At 40.8% G+C, this 12,728-nt stretch overlaps 1 protein-coding gene and 1 long non-coding RNA gene across 4 annotated transcripts; one reads left to right on the top strand and one right to left on the bottom strand.

The window, feature by feature from the left end:
• Positions 1-3,000: 3,000 nt before the first annotated feature.
• On the top strand, positions 3,001-7,006 carry LOC124048646. Of its 2 annotated transcripts, none has more exons than XR_006841265.1 (2): positions 3,001-3,167; positions 5,193-7,006. It is a non-coding gene; the product is annotated as an uncharacterized LOC124048646 (long non-coding RNA). The 2 variants fall into 2 exon arrangements; XR_006841266.1 differs by lacking the exon at positions 3,001-3,167 and adding an exon at positions 3,174-3,549.
• On the bottom strand, positions 4,099-9,178 carry LOC124048644 (heterogeneous nuclear ribonucleoprotein D-like). Of its 2 annotated transcripts, XR_006841264.1 has the most exons (9): positions 8,936-9,178; positions 8,069-8,237; positions 7,728-7,889; positions 7,371-7,502; positions 7,061-7,172; positions 6,657-6,818; positions 5,747-5,853; positions 5,213-5,316; positions 4,099-4,456 (listed from the first exon to the last, which is right to left on the bottom strand). XR_006841264.1 is itself a non-coding variant. In XM_046369630.1 (8 exons), exons 1-7 carry the CDS (start codon positions 9,022-9,024, stop codon positions 5,783-5,785), a joined length of 897 nt encoding a protein of 298 aa, XP_046225586.1. In that variant the 5' UTR covers positions 9,025-9,176; the 3' UTR covers positions 4,099-4,456; positions 5,747-5,782. The 2 variants fall into 2 exon arrangements, 1 of the variants encoding a protein (XP_046225586.1); XM_046369630.1 differs by lacking the exon at positions 5,213-5,316 and having other exon boundaries at positions 8,936-9,176.
• Between the last annotated feature and the right edge of the window lie 3,550 nt (positions 9,179-12,728).

The raw sequence follows: 12,728 nt of genomic DNA, 5'->3' as shown, positions 1-12,728 counted from the left end.
CTCATCAATCTACACACAATACCACAAAATGATAAAGTAATAACTGTTTTTTAGAAATATTTACAAATTAATAAAAAATACAAAACTGAAATATGACATTTACATACAGTTGAAGTCAGAAGTTTACATACACCTTAGCCAAATACATTTAAACTCAGTTTTTTTTTAAACAATTCCTGACATTTAATCCTAGTAAAAATTCCCTGTCTTAGGTCAGTTAGGATCACCACATTATTTTAAGAATTTGAAATGTTAGAATAATAGTAGAGAGAAGGATTTATTTCAGCTTTTCTTTCATCACAATCCCAGTGGGTCAGAAGTGGGTCAGAAGTTTACATACACTCAATTAGTATTTGGTAGCATTACCTTTAAATTGTTTAACTTGGGTCAAATGTTTTGAGTGGCCTTCCACAAGCTTCCCACAATATGTTGGGTGAATTTTGGCCCATTCCTCCTGACAGAGCTGGTGTAACTGAGTCAGATTTGTTGGCCTCCTTGCTCACACAAGCCTTTTCAGTTCTGCCCACAAATTCTCTATAGGATTGAGGTCAGGGCTTTGTGATGGCCACTCCAATACCTTGACTTTGTTGTCCTTAAGCCATTTTGCCACAACTTTGGAAGTATGCTTGGAGTCATTGTCCATTTGGAAGACCCATTTGCGACCAAGCTTTAACTTCCTGACTGATGTCTTGAGATGTTGCTTCAATATATCCACATAAGTTCCATCCTCATGATGCCATCTATGTTGTGAAGTGCACCAGTCCCTCCTGCAGGAAAGTACCCCACAACATGATGCTGCAAGCCTCCCCCTTTGTCCTCCAAACATAACAATGGTCATTATGGCCAAACAGTTCTATTTTTGTTTCATCAGACCAGAGGACATTTCTCCAAAAAGTTGGATCTTTGTCCCCATGTGCAGTTGCAAACCGTAGTCTGGCTTTTTTTATGGCGGTTTTGGAGCAGTGGCTTCTTCCTTGCTGAGCAGGTTATTTCAGGTTATGTCGATATAGGACTCGTTTTACTGTGGATATAGATACTTTTGTATCTGTTTCCCCCAGCATCTTCACAAGGTCCTTTGCTGTTGTTCTGGGATTGATTTGCACTTTTCGCACCAAAGTACATTAATCTCTAGGAGACGGAACGCGTCTCCTTCCTGAGCGGTATGACGGCTGCGTGGTCTTATGGTGTTTATACTTGCGTACTACTGTTTGTACAGATGAAAGTGGTACCTTCAGGTGTTTGCAAATTGCTCCCATGGATGAACCAGACTTGTGGGGGTCTACAATTTTTTTGTATGAGGTCTTGGCGGAATTAGTTTTTCTTCCCCATGTCAAGCAAAGAGGCACTGAGTTTGAAGGTAGGCCTTGAAATACATCCACAGGTACACCTCCAAGGGAAGCCATGATGTACAGTACCTACCTAAATCCTATACTGTTGTACTTTCTCTCCACGATCTTCTTCACTCGCTCCTCCTCTTTGAAAGGTGATGAAGCAGAAGCCCCGTCTCTTGTTGCTTTTGGTTTCTATGGGGAGCTCAATGGACTCCAACTGTTCACAGACAACTCAGGAATAGAATAATCCATTGTACAACAAGGTTTGAATGTTTTGGTCAACTTGCACACACAGGCGACGAGAAAACAAAGAGTAAATATCAGCTCTTTCAGGTAATTGCTTTGGACTGATCTGATTCAATCATTTATATTGGCACCCAGGCGAGCACACTCTCTAAAGAACATCTGACCATGTCAAATGTGAGTCTACTGTAGCCTACCTCTCCAAAGGTACCAAATTATTCCCTGATCTTCTCCTCGGGGGTGTCTGGAGAAAGACCTCCACAAAGACTTTCCTGTTTGGCTCCTTGTTCTTCATGGCCTTGACCTTCTTAGGGTCGATCACCTTCCCATTCAGCTTGTGTAAAAATTATAATAAAGAAACTGATTGGGCAGAAAAGACTCACATCCCATTGCTGCCATGTCATATTCACAACATATACAATCAGGAATACCTTATCAACACTGTCAGCTGCTTTGAACAGGACAAAGTCAAACCCCCGAGACCGACCTGTCATGGGGTCAAGCTTCAGGGTGCAGTCTACCACCTCCCCAAACTTGAAGTAATCCTTCAAATCCTTCTTTGTTGTGTCCCAGCTCCAGACCAACACACATTTTCCTGCATTTAAAGATAGTGCAGATACAAACATGTTAAATTATGATTACCAATTCCCAACACAAGGACTCTGGCTGTGTTCCAATTCCCTTTTTCATCTGCTTTCCTTTCACCCATCAGTGGGAAAGAGGGAAAGGAGTTGAAGCCATTACATTAGAGGGAACACAGCCAGTCTTGGATTAGGGTCAATGTTATCATTAGAGATATGATTATGATAATTAACAAGAGCATGCTTGGATAATGCGTACAGCAGCTTTTACAAGATGTAAAGGATTTTTAAAATTTGATTTATTAGGATGCTCATTAGCCAACACCAATGGTGACAGATAGTCTTACTATGGTCCGGCATATAACGAAAAAGACATTACAAACAACACTTTACAATTGATATACATTTAAAAACATGAACATGTAGTGTGTGTGTGTGTGTGTCTATCAGTTACACATACATGTCAGTACATACACACAACAAGTAGTTCACGAGGGAGAGGCATCATTCTTTGGGGTGTTGCTTTATTCGTTTTTTGTAACCATGTTTGCTGTTCATTTGTGCTACATAAGATGGGAGTTCCATGCACTCATGGCTCTGTATAATACTGTACTTTCCCTTGAATTTGTTCTGGACCTGTGGGGACTGTGAAAAGACCCCTGGTGGCATGTCTGATGAGGTAAGTGTGTGTGTCAGTGCTGTGTGTAAATTGACTATGCAAACCATTTGGAATTTTCAACACATTGATTCTATAGGTTAAGTAATCCCTCTCACCCCACCCCCCCCCTAAGTTTTAGATGCACTATTGTTAAGTGACTGTCCCACTGGATGTCATAAGGTGATTGCACCAATTTGTAAGTCGCTCTGGATAAGAGCGTCTGCTAAATGACTTAAATGTAAATGTAAATGTATTCCCGTTTATTATGTGGTGACGGGTGTAACAGCAATCTGCACATACACAACTCTACATCCAAAAAGAGCTGATGGACGCGACAGCCACAATACCCTAAAGGTGAGTTTTAGCTAGCTAGGTACTGGCATTTAAAAAAAAAAGTGATTCCTCATAGAAGTTACCCAACGATGCGAGGAAATACCAAAAGTATTCAACAAAATAGCTACTTGTCACTTACTCGACGCTAAGCTAACTAGCAATATAGGTAACATCAGTTATCCAACGTTAGCTAGCGGTCTCAGTCACCCCTCATCCTGTTCGTTTTTTGCTGGCATCAATCAATTTCCCCCACAGTTGGATCTTCGCGGGATTCAAGACCCTCCGACATGTTGGTGTTGCTCAAATAACTAGTTGATCAGCTGCTGTCGATGATGCGTGCTAGCGAGCGTGTTTCGTCTTGTCTGAATTGCTTTCGAATCGGAAATCGTTGTTTTCCCCCCAGGTTAGTAACATTATCTTGCTAAAGACCAGACACAAAACGAATATTAGGCACCACGGATGAGCAATCCTTCTGGTTTCGCTGACTATTACCTACGGTCCTACTTCATCTAGTATATTTTGCAAGATAACGGCAGTTGACAGCTTGCTTTCTCGCTAGCTACGTAAACATAAATGGCGTCACGTATAAAATGGTGGAAACTAGCTTGAGGGAGGTGCTCATTTTTCTAGACCTCTTAAAACCAAATAGCACAAATGTAGTTATATGCTTTGAATCGCACTGCGGTCACAACAGTTTGGATGACAGGGGAGTTGTCATCCAACTCACAGGTTCCATGCACGGATGTCAAAAACTATGACATCCTAGAAAAAACAAGGCAGTGTTTATTCTCAGTACATAAATGTGTGAAAACATTATTTCACGTGTAATGATTATTGCACCTAGGCTGAAGTCGTACCTACAGGCCTAATGTTCAAGTCAATGACTAGAGCAGCAGCTATGGTTTGGTGTTATGAAATGCAGAACAGAATATCAAGTACAAAGTCAAGCACATCTCTTTTGTACCCTCTTTAATAATACCTTTATCCAAAACACTGCAGAAAAATCCAAGTTTAAAACCGAAAAACAGGCTAAGTTAAATCAAGTTAATAAGAACACATTAAATCATGATGAAACCTAGACCTACAACCTCAGCACAGTACAAGATGAAGGGAAGTGGGGGGGGGACAAGAACCCCCAAAAATGTCAACCTCGCTATTTACAAAGTCAGAAGCGCTGCATGTCTTCATCTCAGGAAGAGGATTCTGGTGTTTAAAACATGAGCTGATCTGAGGACACGATAGGATTCATCCCCCAATGCTGCCACATGGATACAGGGTCATTCTCCAGTCCACCAGCCAGCCCAGTCCGTCTGCAAACAAGGACACAACACAGTAGGTGTTACCAACTCTGGAGCTCTGTAGGGCACAGTGAACCTTGCACGTCCATGTTTCACTGTTTAACTTCTGCTTGTGCCGTCAACTTTAAACTATTAATAGTTTGTTTCTCTCCATTCCGTTTTAAAGATCATATGTAGAACTCGCAGCTTCACCAAGGTTCTGTAGCCTGTTCTGTAACAGCTCACCGGCCAGCAAAAGCTTCAGCTCCAATGAATTGGTGGCTCAATTTCACCATTAAGGAGCACGCCCAAACATGACCATATCTAAACTATAAAAAGGTAAAAACATTTGGTGGAAGTTTCAAGCCAGCTACACAAATGGCTCAAATATTACATTTTGAGTCGTCAGCTTTTTATGGCATCATAAAGCTGGTTTACATATGATCTTTAACACCTAAGTAAAAAAAAATAAAAAAAGTTGTTTATCAAGTGAAGTTCGCTAAGGGCTATAAAGAAAAAGCAAGCATTGAGTTTAAGAAAGGGGTTCATTATAGAAACAAACAAAAAGCTGAAGCTCCAGAACTGAAACACAAGACCACTAAAATTAAGACAATGCATAAATACAAGTCGAGGTACATTTGTACTGTTTCATATTAATATCCTGTAAAAAATCAATTTGACAAATCGTTAAAGCAAACACTTAAACTGAAAAAGAGATTAATTTGTCCTTTTTCTTATGTTTCTTTTTGTTTAAAATCGCTGGTTACAGGAAGTGTGAAGAGACCATACCGCAGGACAGCGTTTTCTTGTGCATGCCGTGCTCTCTGCCCGCTATGTGCGACGCCCAGAGATTGTCGTGGTCAGGTGACACACGGCCTGCAATGAAGTCCCCGCTGGCAGGTACAAACAAGGTACAACATCAGAGTTAGGAAAAGAAAAGGAAAACTTAGGATAGGTCCTTACTCTGTACCGTTAGCAGTACTTTACCTGTTAACAATGCTATCAAGTCTCTTTATGTTATTTCCTTATGAACACCTGTTAAAAAGCAAGGGGGAAAAGGACAATCTACAGAAAAACGCTTACGTTTTTTCTGGAGAGCTTAATAAAAAAGGCAAACCACTACAGAAGCATTTTTTCCATTAAAGATCTATAGACATGACTCTTTAGATTTATGTCAGAATAGGGGGGTGCATGGTAATCGAAACCACTTGCTTTCTCTCTTGATAGGTTTCAGAGTAATTGTTTAGTGTCTATTGATCTTTAAGTGTTTTTTTTATTTTTTTTTAGGTCAGGCCTAATGTGAAGGTGAGAGTGTGGTCTTACCAGAGGTCTAAGCAGGTCTTGTTGGATTAGATCAGCTCAGTAAGGCTGGTAGTTGTTCTGGTGGGTTGTGACCTCTCGAGAGGCCTTCCCATAGCTGCTCTGCTGGCCTATGGGGAAGGTCAAGGGTTAGAGGTCAGGAAAATTAAGGGTCACAGGAGAACTTCACAGAAACAAAACAGTTGTAGGAGGAAATCCTATCAAGGTGTTATCAATTGAAGTTCAGTTGACATGAGAATTTAAGTTCACTTTCCTTTATGGGGTAAATGGCAGCAAGAAATCATAAATAATCAGTAGGATGTAGTCTGTAGTTTGTGTACCTAATTGTTTTTGTTTTTCTTGGACTTTCAAATGGAATGTTATTGTATCAGTACTGAGATGCAATTATGTGTCAAGATTGGGCAGCAGGTAGCATAGCGGTTCAAGCATTAGGCCATTAGCCAAAAGGTCAATACCATACTACTATGGCTGACCCTGTACATTTCACTGCGCCTATTTGGTGTACACGACAAAACAATTCAAATGTGCTAAAGAGACTCTGTACATTAAGGTGTGCTTTACTCTATATACCCAGGAATGTAACTACAAGTACTCTTAATTGTGTGTGCCATACAAATGTAATCTTATAGAACTGTATATGGGCTCAATGATCATTAATGTTGCAAGTGTTCCCTATAAAATAACAAAGTGCACTGCCTGGATATGGAGGACCCCTCACAAACATGCACCAGAGCAAAGAGACCCAAGGCAGGCAGCATTACAGACATCCGTTTTATTATTTTTTTCCAGAGCTATTGAGTACATACAAGAAGACATTTTTCCACCTGTTGTCTTAGCTATAGGTACAAGAGTTGTTGCTGGGGGCTGAAAGGCACTGCTTGTTTCGATAGTTGCCATCAACAGTGTAGCTTACCATTGTAGTCGTCGTATCCCTGTCCATAACCATAACTATTATAGTTGTAGCCAGAGTAGTCATAGCCTGTGTAGCCATTGTATCCCTGGTTGTATCCGTTGCCGTAGCTACCATAGTTCTGGCTATAGTAGCCATTGTAACCCTGGTTGTAGCTACTCTGACCTGCACAGAGACAATGGAAAGGTTTAGTGTGACAAGTCTGTATTGTAGTTTCAAAGACACTTGTATGTCTTTCTTTTCAATATACTGCAATGCATGCCCTGTTCGGTCATCAGCATGTTCATTGTTGCATGTGTCAAATGCCACACAAGAAATTCCCTTGTGGAAGAATAAAGTTGATTGAATTTAAACATTCTTCTGATGTGCATTCTTCAGTGCCATAGGCTAGATGTAGCTGTACATACCTCCTCGTCCCCGGCCCCTGTATCCTCCGCCTCCACCGTAGCCCCCCCTCTCTCCTCTGTGTTGTTGCTGCTGTCTGTACACTTCTTTGGGTTGGGCCACTTTGATTTCACACTGCAGAGAAAACACACCATGAACCAAAACACTTCTGAAAAACAGTGCTGACATTTTCTTGAAGTTATTTGTCTACAAACATAATTCTTCAAAATCACTGTCTACACTAAGTTGATTAAATAGCATAGAAAGAATAGCTTTGCCCATCAGCGCAAGCTGGGTAACAGGGTTCACTGTGAACAAGCGGACGCCAGCTACCTTTCCGCCCCCGACTTGGTGGTATCTGCACTCCAACAACTTCTGGACAGGGATCTCCTCACAGTAGGTCACGAAGCAGAAACCGCGCCGCTCATTGGTTTTGGTATCCATGGGAAGCTCGACGCTGTCAATCTGGAAACAACACAAGAGTTTCTCTCAGTTAGCTGCTATGAAGACAGTAATCATAACATTCTGCAAATCTCCCAGTCTTTGTACCATGTGAAAAGGATAGTTCATCATACAATAGCATCAGCTCCATTGCACCAACACTTGCTCAGTGGACATACAACTTCCTAAAAGCATGGGTCTACCATTTATAAAACATGAATATATTGGACAGTACAAGCATTCGCTCACATCTCCAAAAGCGCCAAAGTATTCCCTGATCTCCTCCTCCGGGGTGTCTGGGCTGAGGCCCCCGACAAACACCTTCTTGGGTGGCTCTTTCCCCTTCATGGCTTTAGCCCTCTTTGGGTCGATCAGCTTCCCGTCCAGCTTGTGCTCCTTCAGCTCCAAAACCTGCACACAGGACAAAGTGTCAGTGAAACTGGGTGTGTGTGTGATTGTTCAAGTAAAGTGAGTGGATGCCAACTATGTAAGTCTTCAAACCTATCTAGTTATTTCACATCTGTGCAGATTTAAGAAAGGAAGACAATTAGAGGCATCATGCCCTGTCCTCAGTCTGTTCTAGTGCCTACCCTGTCTACGCTCTCTGCGTCTTTGAAGAGGACAAAGCCAAAGCCCCGGGACCGGCCCGTCATCAGGTCTGTTTTGATGGTGCAGTCTAGAACCTCTCCAAACTTAGACAGGTAATCCATGAGGTCCGTTTTGCTGGTGTCCCAACTGAGCCCACCGATGAACATCTTGCTGTGAATGGAGAATGAAGGAGACTAATACAGGCGACATCAGACAGTCATAACTACATCCTTACAGCTACTGACTGATAGTGATATTTCAGACTAAAATTATCTTGAAGTTACCTCCCTAACAAGCTGAGTCACTAACTATGACTCATATTTACATTAGGTCAAGCTTTGATAGCTATCACCTGCAAGCTGATTGGGCCTAAATGATTCGAGCTGTCTAGAACGGTTAACTATAAAGGCAACAGCTTTGTCACTTTGTCACTGAATCAGTAAACTTCGTCACACGTCACACTTCTGACTCTAGTCTCGGCGGGCCACTGAGTGTATGCTCAGGACAGGACAATAACCAACAAGACCATTGACACGAACGTTACACCAATGACAATCTGACAAAAATCAATGCTTTTCGAAAGTTATAAATATCGCAGTGACAACTTGGGTTAGTCAAGTTAACGTCGTCAGCCAACTGAGCCAGATATGACGCGCTGGTAAGATAGTTAACAAGTTAGCTATCACTAATTAGCTAGCTATGCACGATCACAACATGGACTAACATTAGCTAGCTAGCTAGCAAACTTTGGCTTGTTACCACTCCAACCACTAGTCTCCAGCTGGCAAAATAACAGTAACTAGTTACGCTTAAAATTAAGTTAGCTACTGTAATGTTACTTAAATAACATTAGCTGGTTCGTCGCTTACCCGTCATCCTGCAGGTTTTTGCTTGCGTTTATCTTGGAGCCCTCCGGAAACTCGTCTGTGCTGAAGTCAACTTGGCCTTCGGTTTCCATTTTTGCACTTCAGGCGGTTGTCAGCTGTAAATATAAATTTGTATTTAGGCCTGATTGCTAGCTACTTTTTTGGGGACGAATTCAGTCGCGATTGCTATGTAAAATGGCTGACATCTAGGGCGGCCAGGGTGGCGGGGAATGACGCAGATGATGTGGTTTGTTTGTGGGGGCTCATGCCTTGTTCAAATGCTAGTTGGATCTACGAAACTCGGACATTTCCGACTTGTAATTTCGTCGAACGCGGCACGTGTATAACTACAACAAGTTGGCAAGTCGGAAATTGAGTTTCCTAGTTCCGACTATTACTTGAACGCGACATCAGTTTATCATCACTAGTTACCATAGCCGCAAAGTAAAAATTATGCCTAAACCCCGCCCATTTCCACAATGTATCCTCTTAAAACCTTATTTTAAACAACCTTAACCACACTGCGAACATTAGGCCTAACCTTAAGTAAAAAAATTTAAAAAAACTATTTTTGGTGTTCATACATTTCTACGCTATAGACAATATTTTACTCTGTGGGTGTGGTAAACTAGTCACTCACTCAAAAAAGGAAAGAAAAGCAATTGCAAGTTTCAATTTTGTAAAGTTAGTGTTGGAGAGGTGGAAAAATTATTGTTATTGATCAATAGTGACAATCTGACATTGACAACTTAGATGGAAAGCTACTGAGGATGGTATCAGACTCCTATCTGTCATATTTACTTTTCTGCTCTTTTGCACACCAATATCTCTACATGTACATGATCATCTGATCATTTATCACTCCAGTGTTAATCTGCAATATTGTAATTATTCGCCTACCTCCTCATGCCTTTTGCACACATTGTATATAGACTCCCCTTTTTTTCTCTACTGTGTTATTGACTTGTTAATTGTTTACTCCATGTGTAACTCTGTGTTGTCTGTTCACACTGCTATGCTTTATCTTGGCCAGGTCGCAGTTGCAAATGAGAACCTGTTCTCAACTAGCCTAACTGGTTAAATAAAGGTGAAATAAAATAAATAAATAAAATAAAAAAATATCTTTAATATGAGAGGAAAGTCTGTCCTCAGGTCGGGAGGGAAGCCAAAGTCATTCTGCTACCCAAGAGTGGTAAAGAGGTACTAACAGCAGAACTATCAGCTTGCTGCCAGCTCTTAGCAAACAGTTGGAAAAAATTGTGCTTGAGTTTCAGCATGCTTATGGAGAAGGGCACTCAACACATACTGCACTATTAAGAAAATATTTACTAAATATGACTGATGATTGGTTGAAAGAAATGCATAATAAGAAGATTGTGGGAGCTATACTGTTAGATTTCAGTGCAGCCTTTGATATTATTGACAATTGGTTGAGAAAACGTATGTGTTATGGCTTTTCAACCTCTGGCATATAGTGGATTCAGAATCTATCTAAAAGAACAGAGGGGTTTCTTTAATGGAAGCTTCTCTAATGTCAAACATGTCAAGTGGGGTGTACCAGTAGGCCCTCTACTCTTTTCTATTTTTACCAATGACATGCCACTGGCATTAAACAAAGCACGTATGTCCATGTAAGCGGATGATTCAACCATCAGCAACCACAGCTAATGAAGTCACTGAAACCCTTAACCAAGAGTTGCAGTCTGTTTTGGATTGGGTGGCCAGTAATAAACTGGTCCTAAACATCTCTAAAACTAAGAGCATTGTATTTGGTACAAATTATTCCCTAAGTTCTAGACCTCAGCTGAATCTGGTAATGAATGGTGTGGCTGTTGAACAAGTTGAGGAGTCTAAATTACTTGGTGTTACCTTAGATTGTAAACAGTCATAGTAAAAACATATAGATTCAATGGTCCATAATAAAGAGATGCTCTGCGTTTTTGACACCACACCCCACAAATCAAGTCCTGCAGGCTCTAGTTTTATCTGATCTTGATTATTGTCCAGCCATAAGATCAAGTGCTGCACAGAAAGACCTAGTTAAGCTGCAGCTGGCCCAGAAATGAGCAGCACATCTTGCTCTTCATCTTCATAATCAGAGGACTAACATTAACACTATGCATACCAGTCGTTCTTGTCTAAGACTTGAGGTCGGACTAACTGTGTCAGTTGTTGTTTTTATAAGAACCATTCATGTGTTGGAAATGTCAAATTGTTTGCATGGTAGACTTACGCAAAGCACTGACACACACACTCACCCCACTAGACGTGCCACCAGTCCGCAGGTCCAGAACAAATTCAAGGAAACCTACAGTATTATACAGAGCATGAGTGCATGGAACTCCCTTCCATCTCATATAGTGCAAGCGAACAGCAAACAACACCTCACGGCACAATGCCTCTCCCCCATGTGTTCTACTTGTTGTGTGTATGTACTGACATGTATGTGTAACTGATAGATGACACACACACACTACATGTTCATGTTTTTAAATTATGTAAATTGTAAAGTCTTGTTTGTAATGTTTTTTTTTCGTTATATGTCAGACCTCGGTAAGGCTATCTGTCTCCATTGGCGTTGGCTAATGGGGATACTAATAAATCAAATAAATGGGGATACTAATAAATCACAACCGTTCTCAGTGGGGGAGGCGCTGTGATCTTTGCTACAAGCACTGGTCCTACCTCAGCTTTGAGTTTTGACGTAAAGGACTATGGTTATGATTGGGAATGTTAAAGCTGATCCTAGATCATCATCATTACAAACATCTTCCTGATTTTAATATTTCTTCATTTTACCAAATGCTATTTATTTTAAAATCTCCGATTTTAGCAAAATAGAGGTTTTGTGGTAAAATTGTCAGCACAGTAAATGCCCTTTTTTGTTGCGTCAAAACGAAATGCTGCATATGATTTCCATTGTAATCAACATTCAACATACACCAAAGAAACTGAAAAGAAGTTTCAAACATCTCTGCAACAGCCAGACAGATACTGTAATATTTCTCCAGGAGCAGCACCATGGAGGAGCACAGTTGGATATACAGTATATGCACAGCTGGAGATAGCTAAAGCAAGCATTTCTGTCGCCATATAGAGTTTATTTTCAGACCTCACATGCGCTTTGACCTCATACAAGTACCAATAAATACAGTACAGTATGAAGATAGGCTAAAACTGTTCATCCAATAGAAATCCCCACTCACACTTGTAGGCGATGTCATGGCGATGTTGGCTTGCTAAACTCATGCGTAGAAACATGTCATCGGGTCGAAACGGTCTTCTAGCGCCAAATTGCGCATGTGCAAGCCGTCAACTCAAAGGTAATCCTTCGATATAAAGTAATTTCTTACGAAAATGAAAACGTGTCAGTTTGTCACTTTCACGAGGTTGGAGTAGTAACATGTTCAGCTACTTAAGACATTATCCCGAATCTAGGTTGTGCCTTTAGATTTCTAGAAAAGGAACAACTAAGGACGAATATTTCACTTCTGTTTGGTCTGTTTTACAAGCATTCCCGGAAATCTCGCGATGTTGTACATTACATTACATTTACATTTACATTTAAGTCATTTAGCAGACGCTCTTATCCAGAGCGACTTACAAATTGTACCTATGGGTTTAGAAACTATGTGGTACCAAAGATGCTGAAGCACTGTTGCTTCACTTTTTGTGATCTCTTCAAGTATTCTGGCCTCATAATTAGATACGCCAGAGCAGATAATCTCTTGATATGGTTAATTATGCAATGGTTTACACATTTTGGCTTGGCTGGTTTGGAAAAGAACGCATTCTA

This window comes from Oncorhynchus gorbuscha, linkage group LG11 (assembly GCF_021184085.1).
Source record: "Oncorhynchus gorbuscha isolate QuinsamMale2020 ecotype Even-year linkage group LG11, OgorEven_v1.0, whole genome shotgun sequence".
NCBI classification, from domain to species: Eukaryota; Metazoa; Chordata; class Actinopteri; order Salmoniformes; family Salmonidae; genus Oncorhynchus; species Oncorhynchus gorbuscha.
This window is presented reverse-complemented; position numbering and strand designations above follow the sequence as displayed.

Excerpts from the sequence above, each read along its gene's own strand:
- LOC124048644 (XM_046369630.1), bottom strand. The coding sequence starts at position 9,024 with ATGGAAACCGAAGGCCAAGTTGACTTCAGCACAGACGAGTTTCCGGAG. Across the intron at positions 7,890-8,068 it reads ACGCAGAGAGCGTAGACAGG|GTTTTGGAGCTGAAGGAGCA; the intron begins GTAGGCACTAGA and ends TCCTGTGTGCAG. Across the intron at positions 5,854-6,656 it reads GGGATACGACGACTACAATG|GCCAGCAGAGCAGCTATGGG; the intron begins GTAAGCTACACT and ends CCTTCCCCATAG.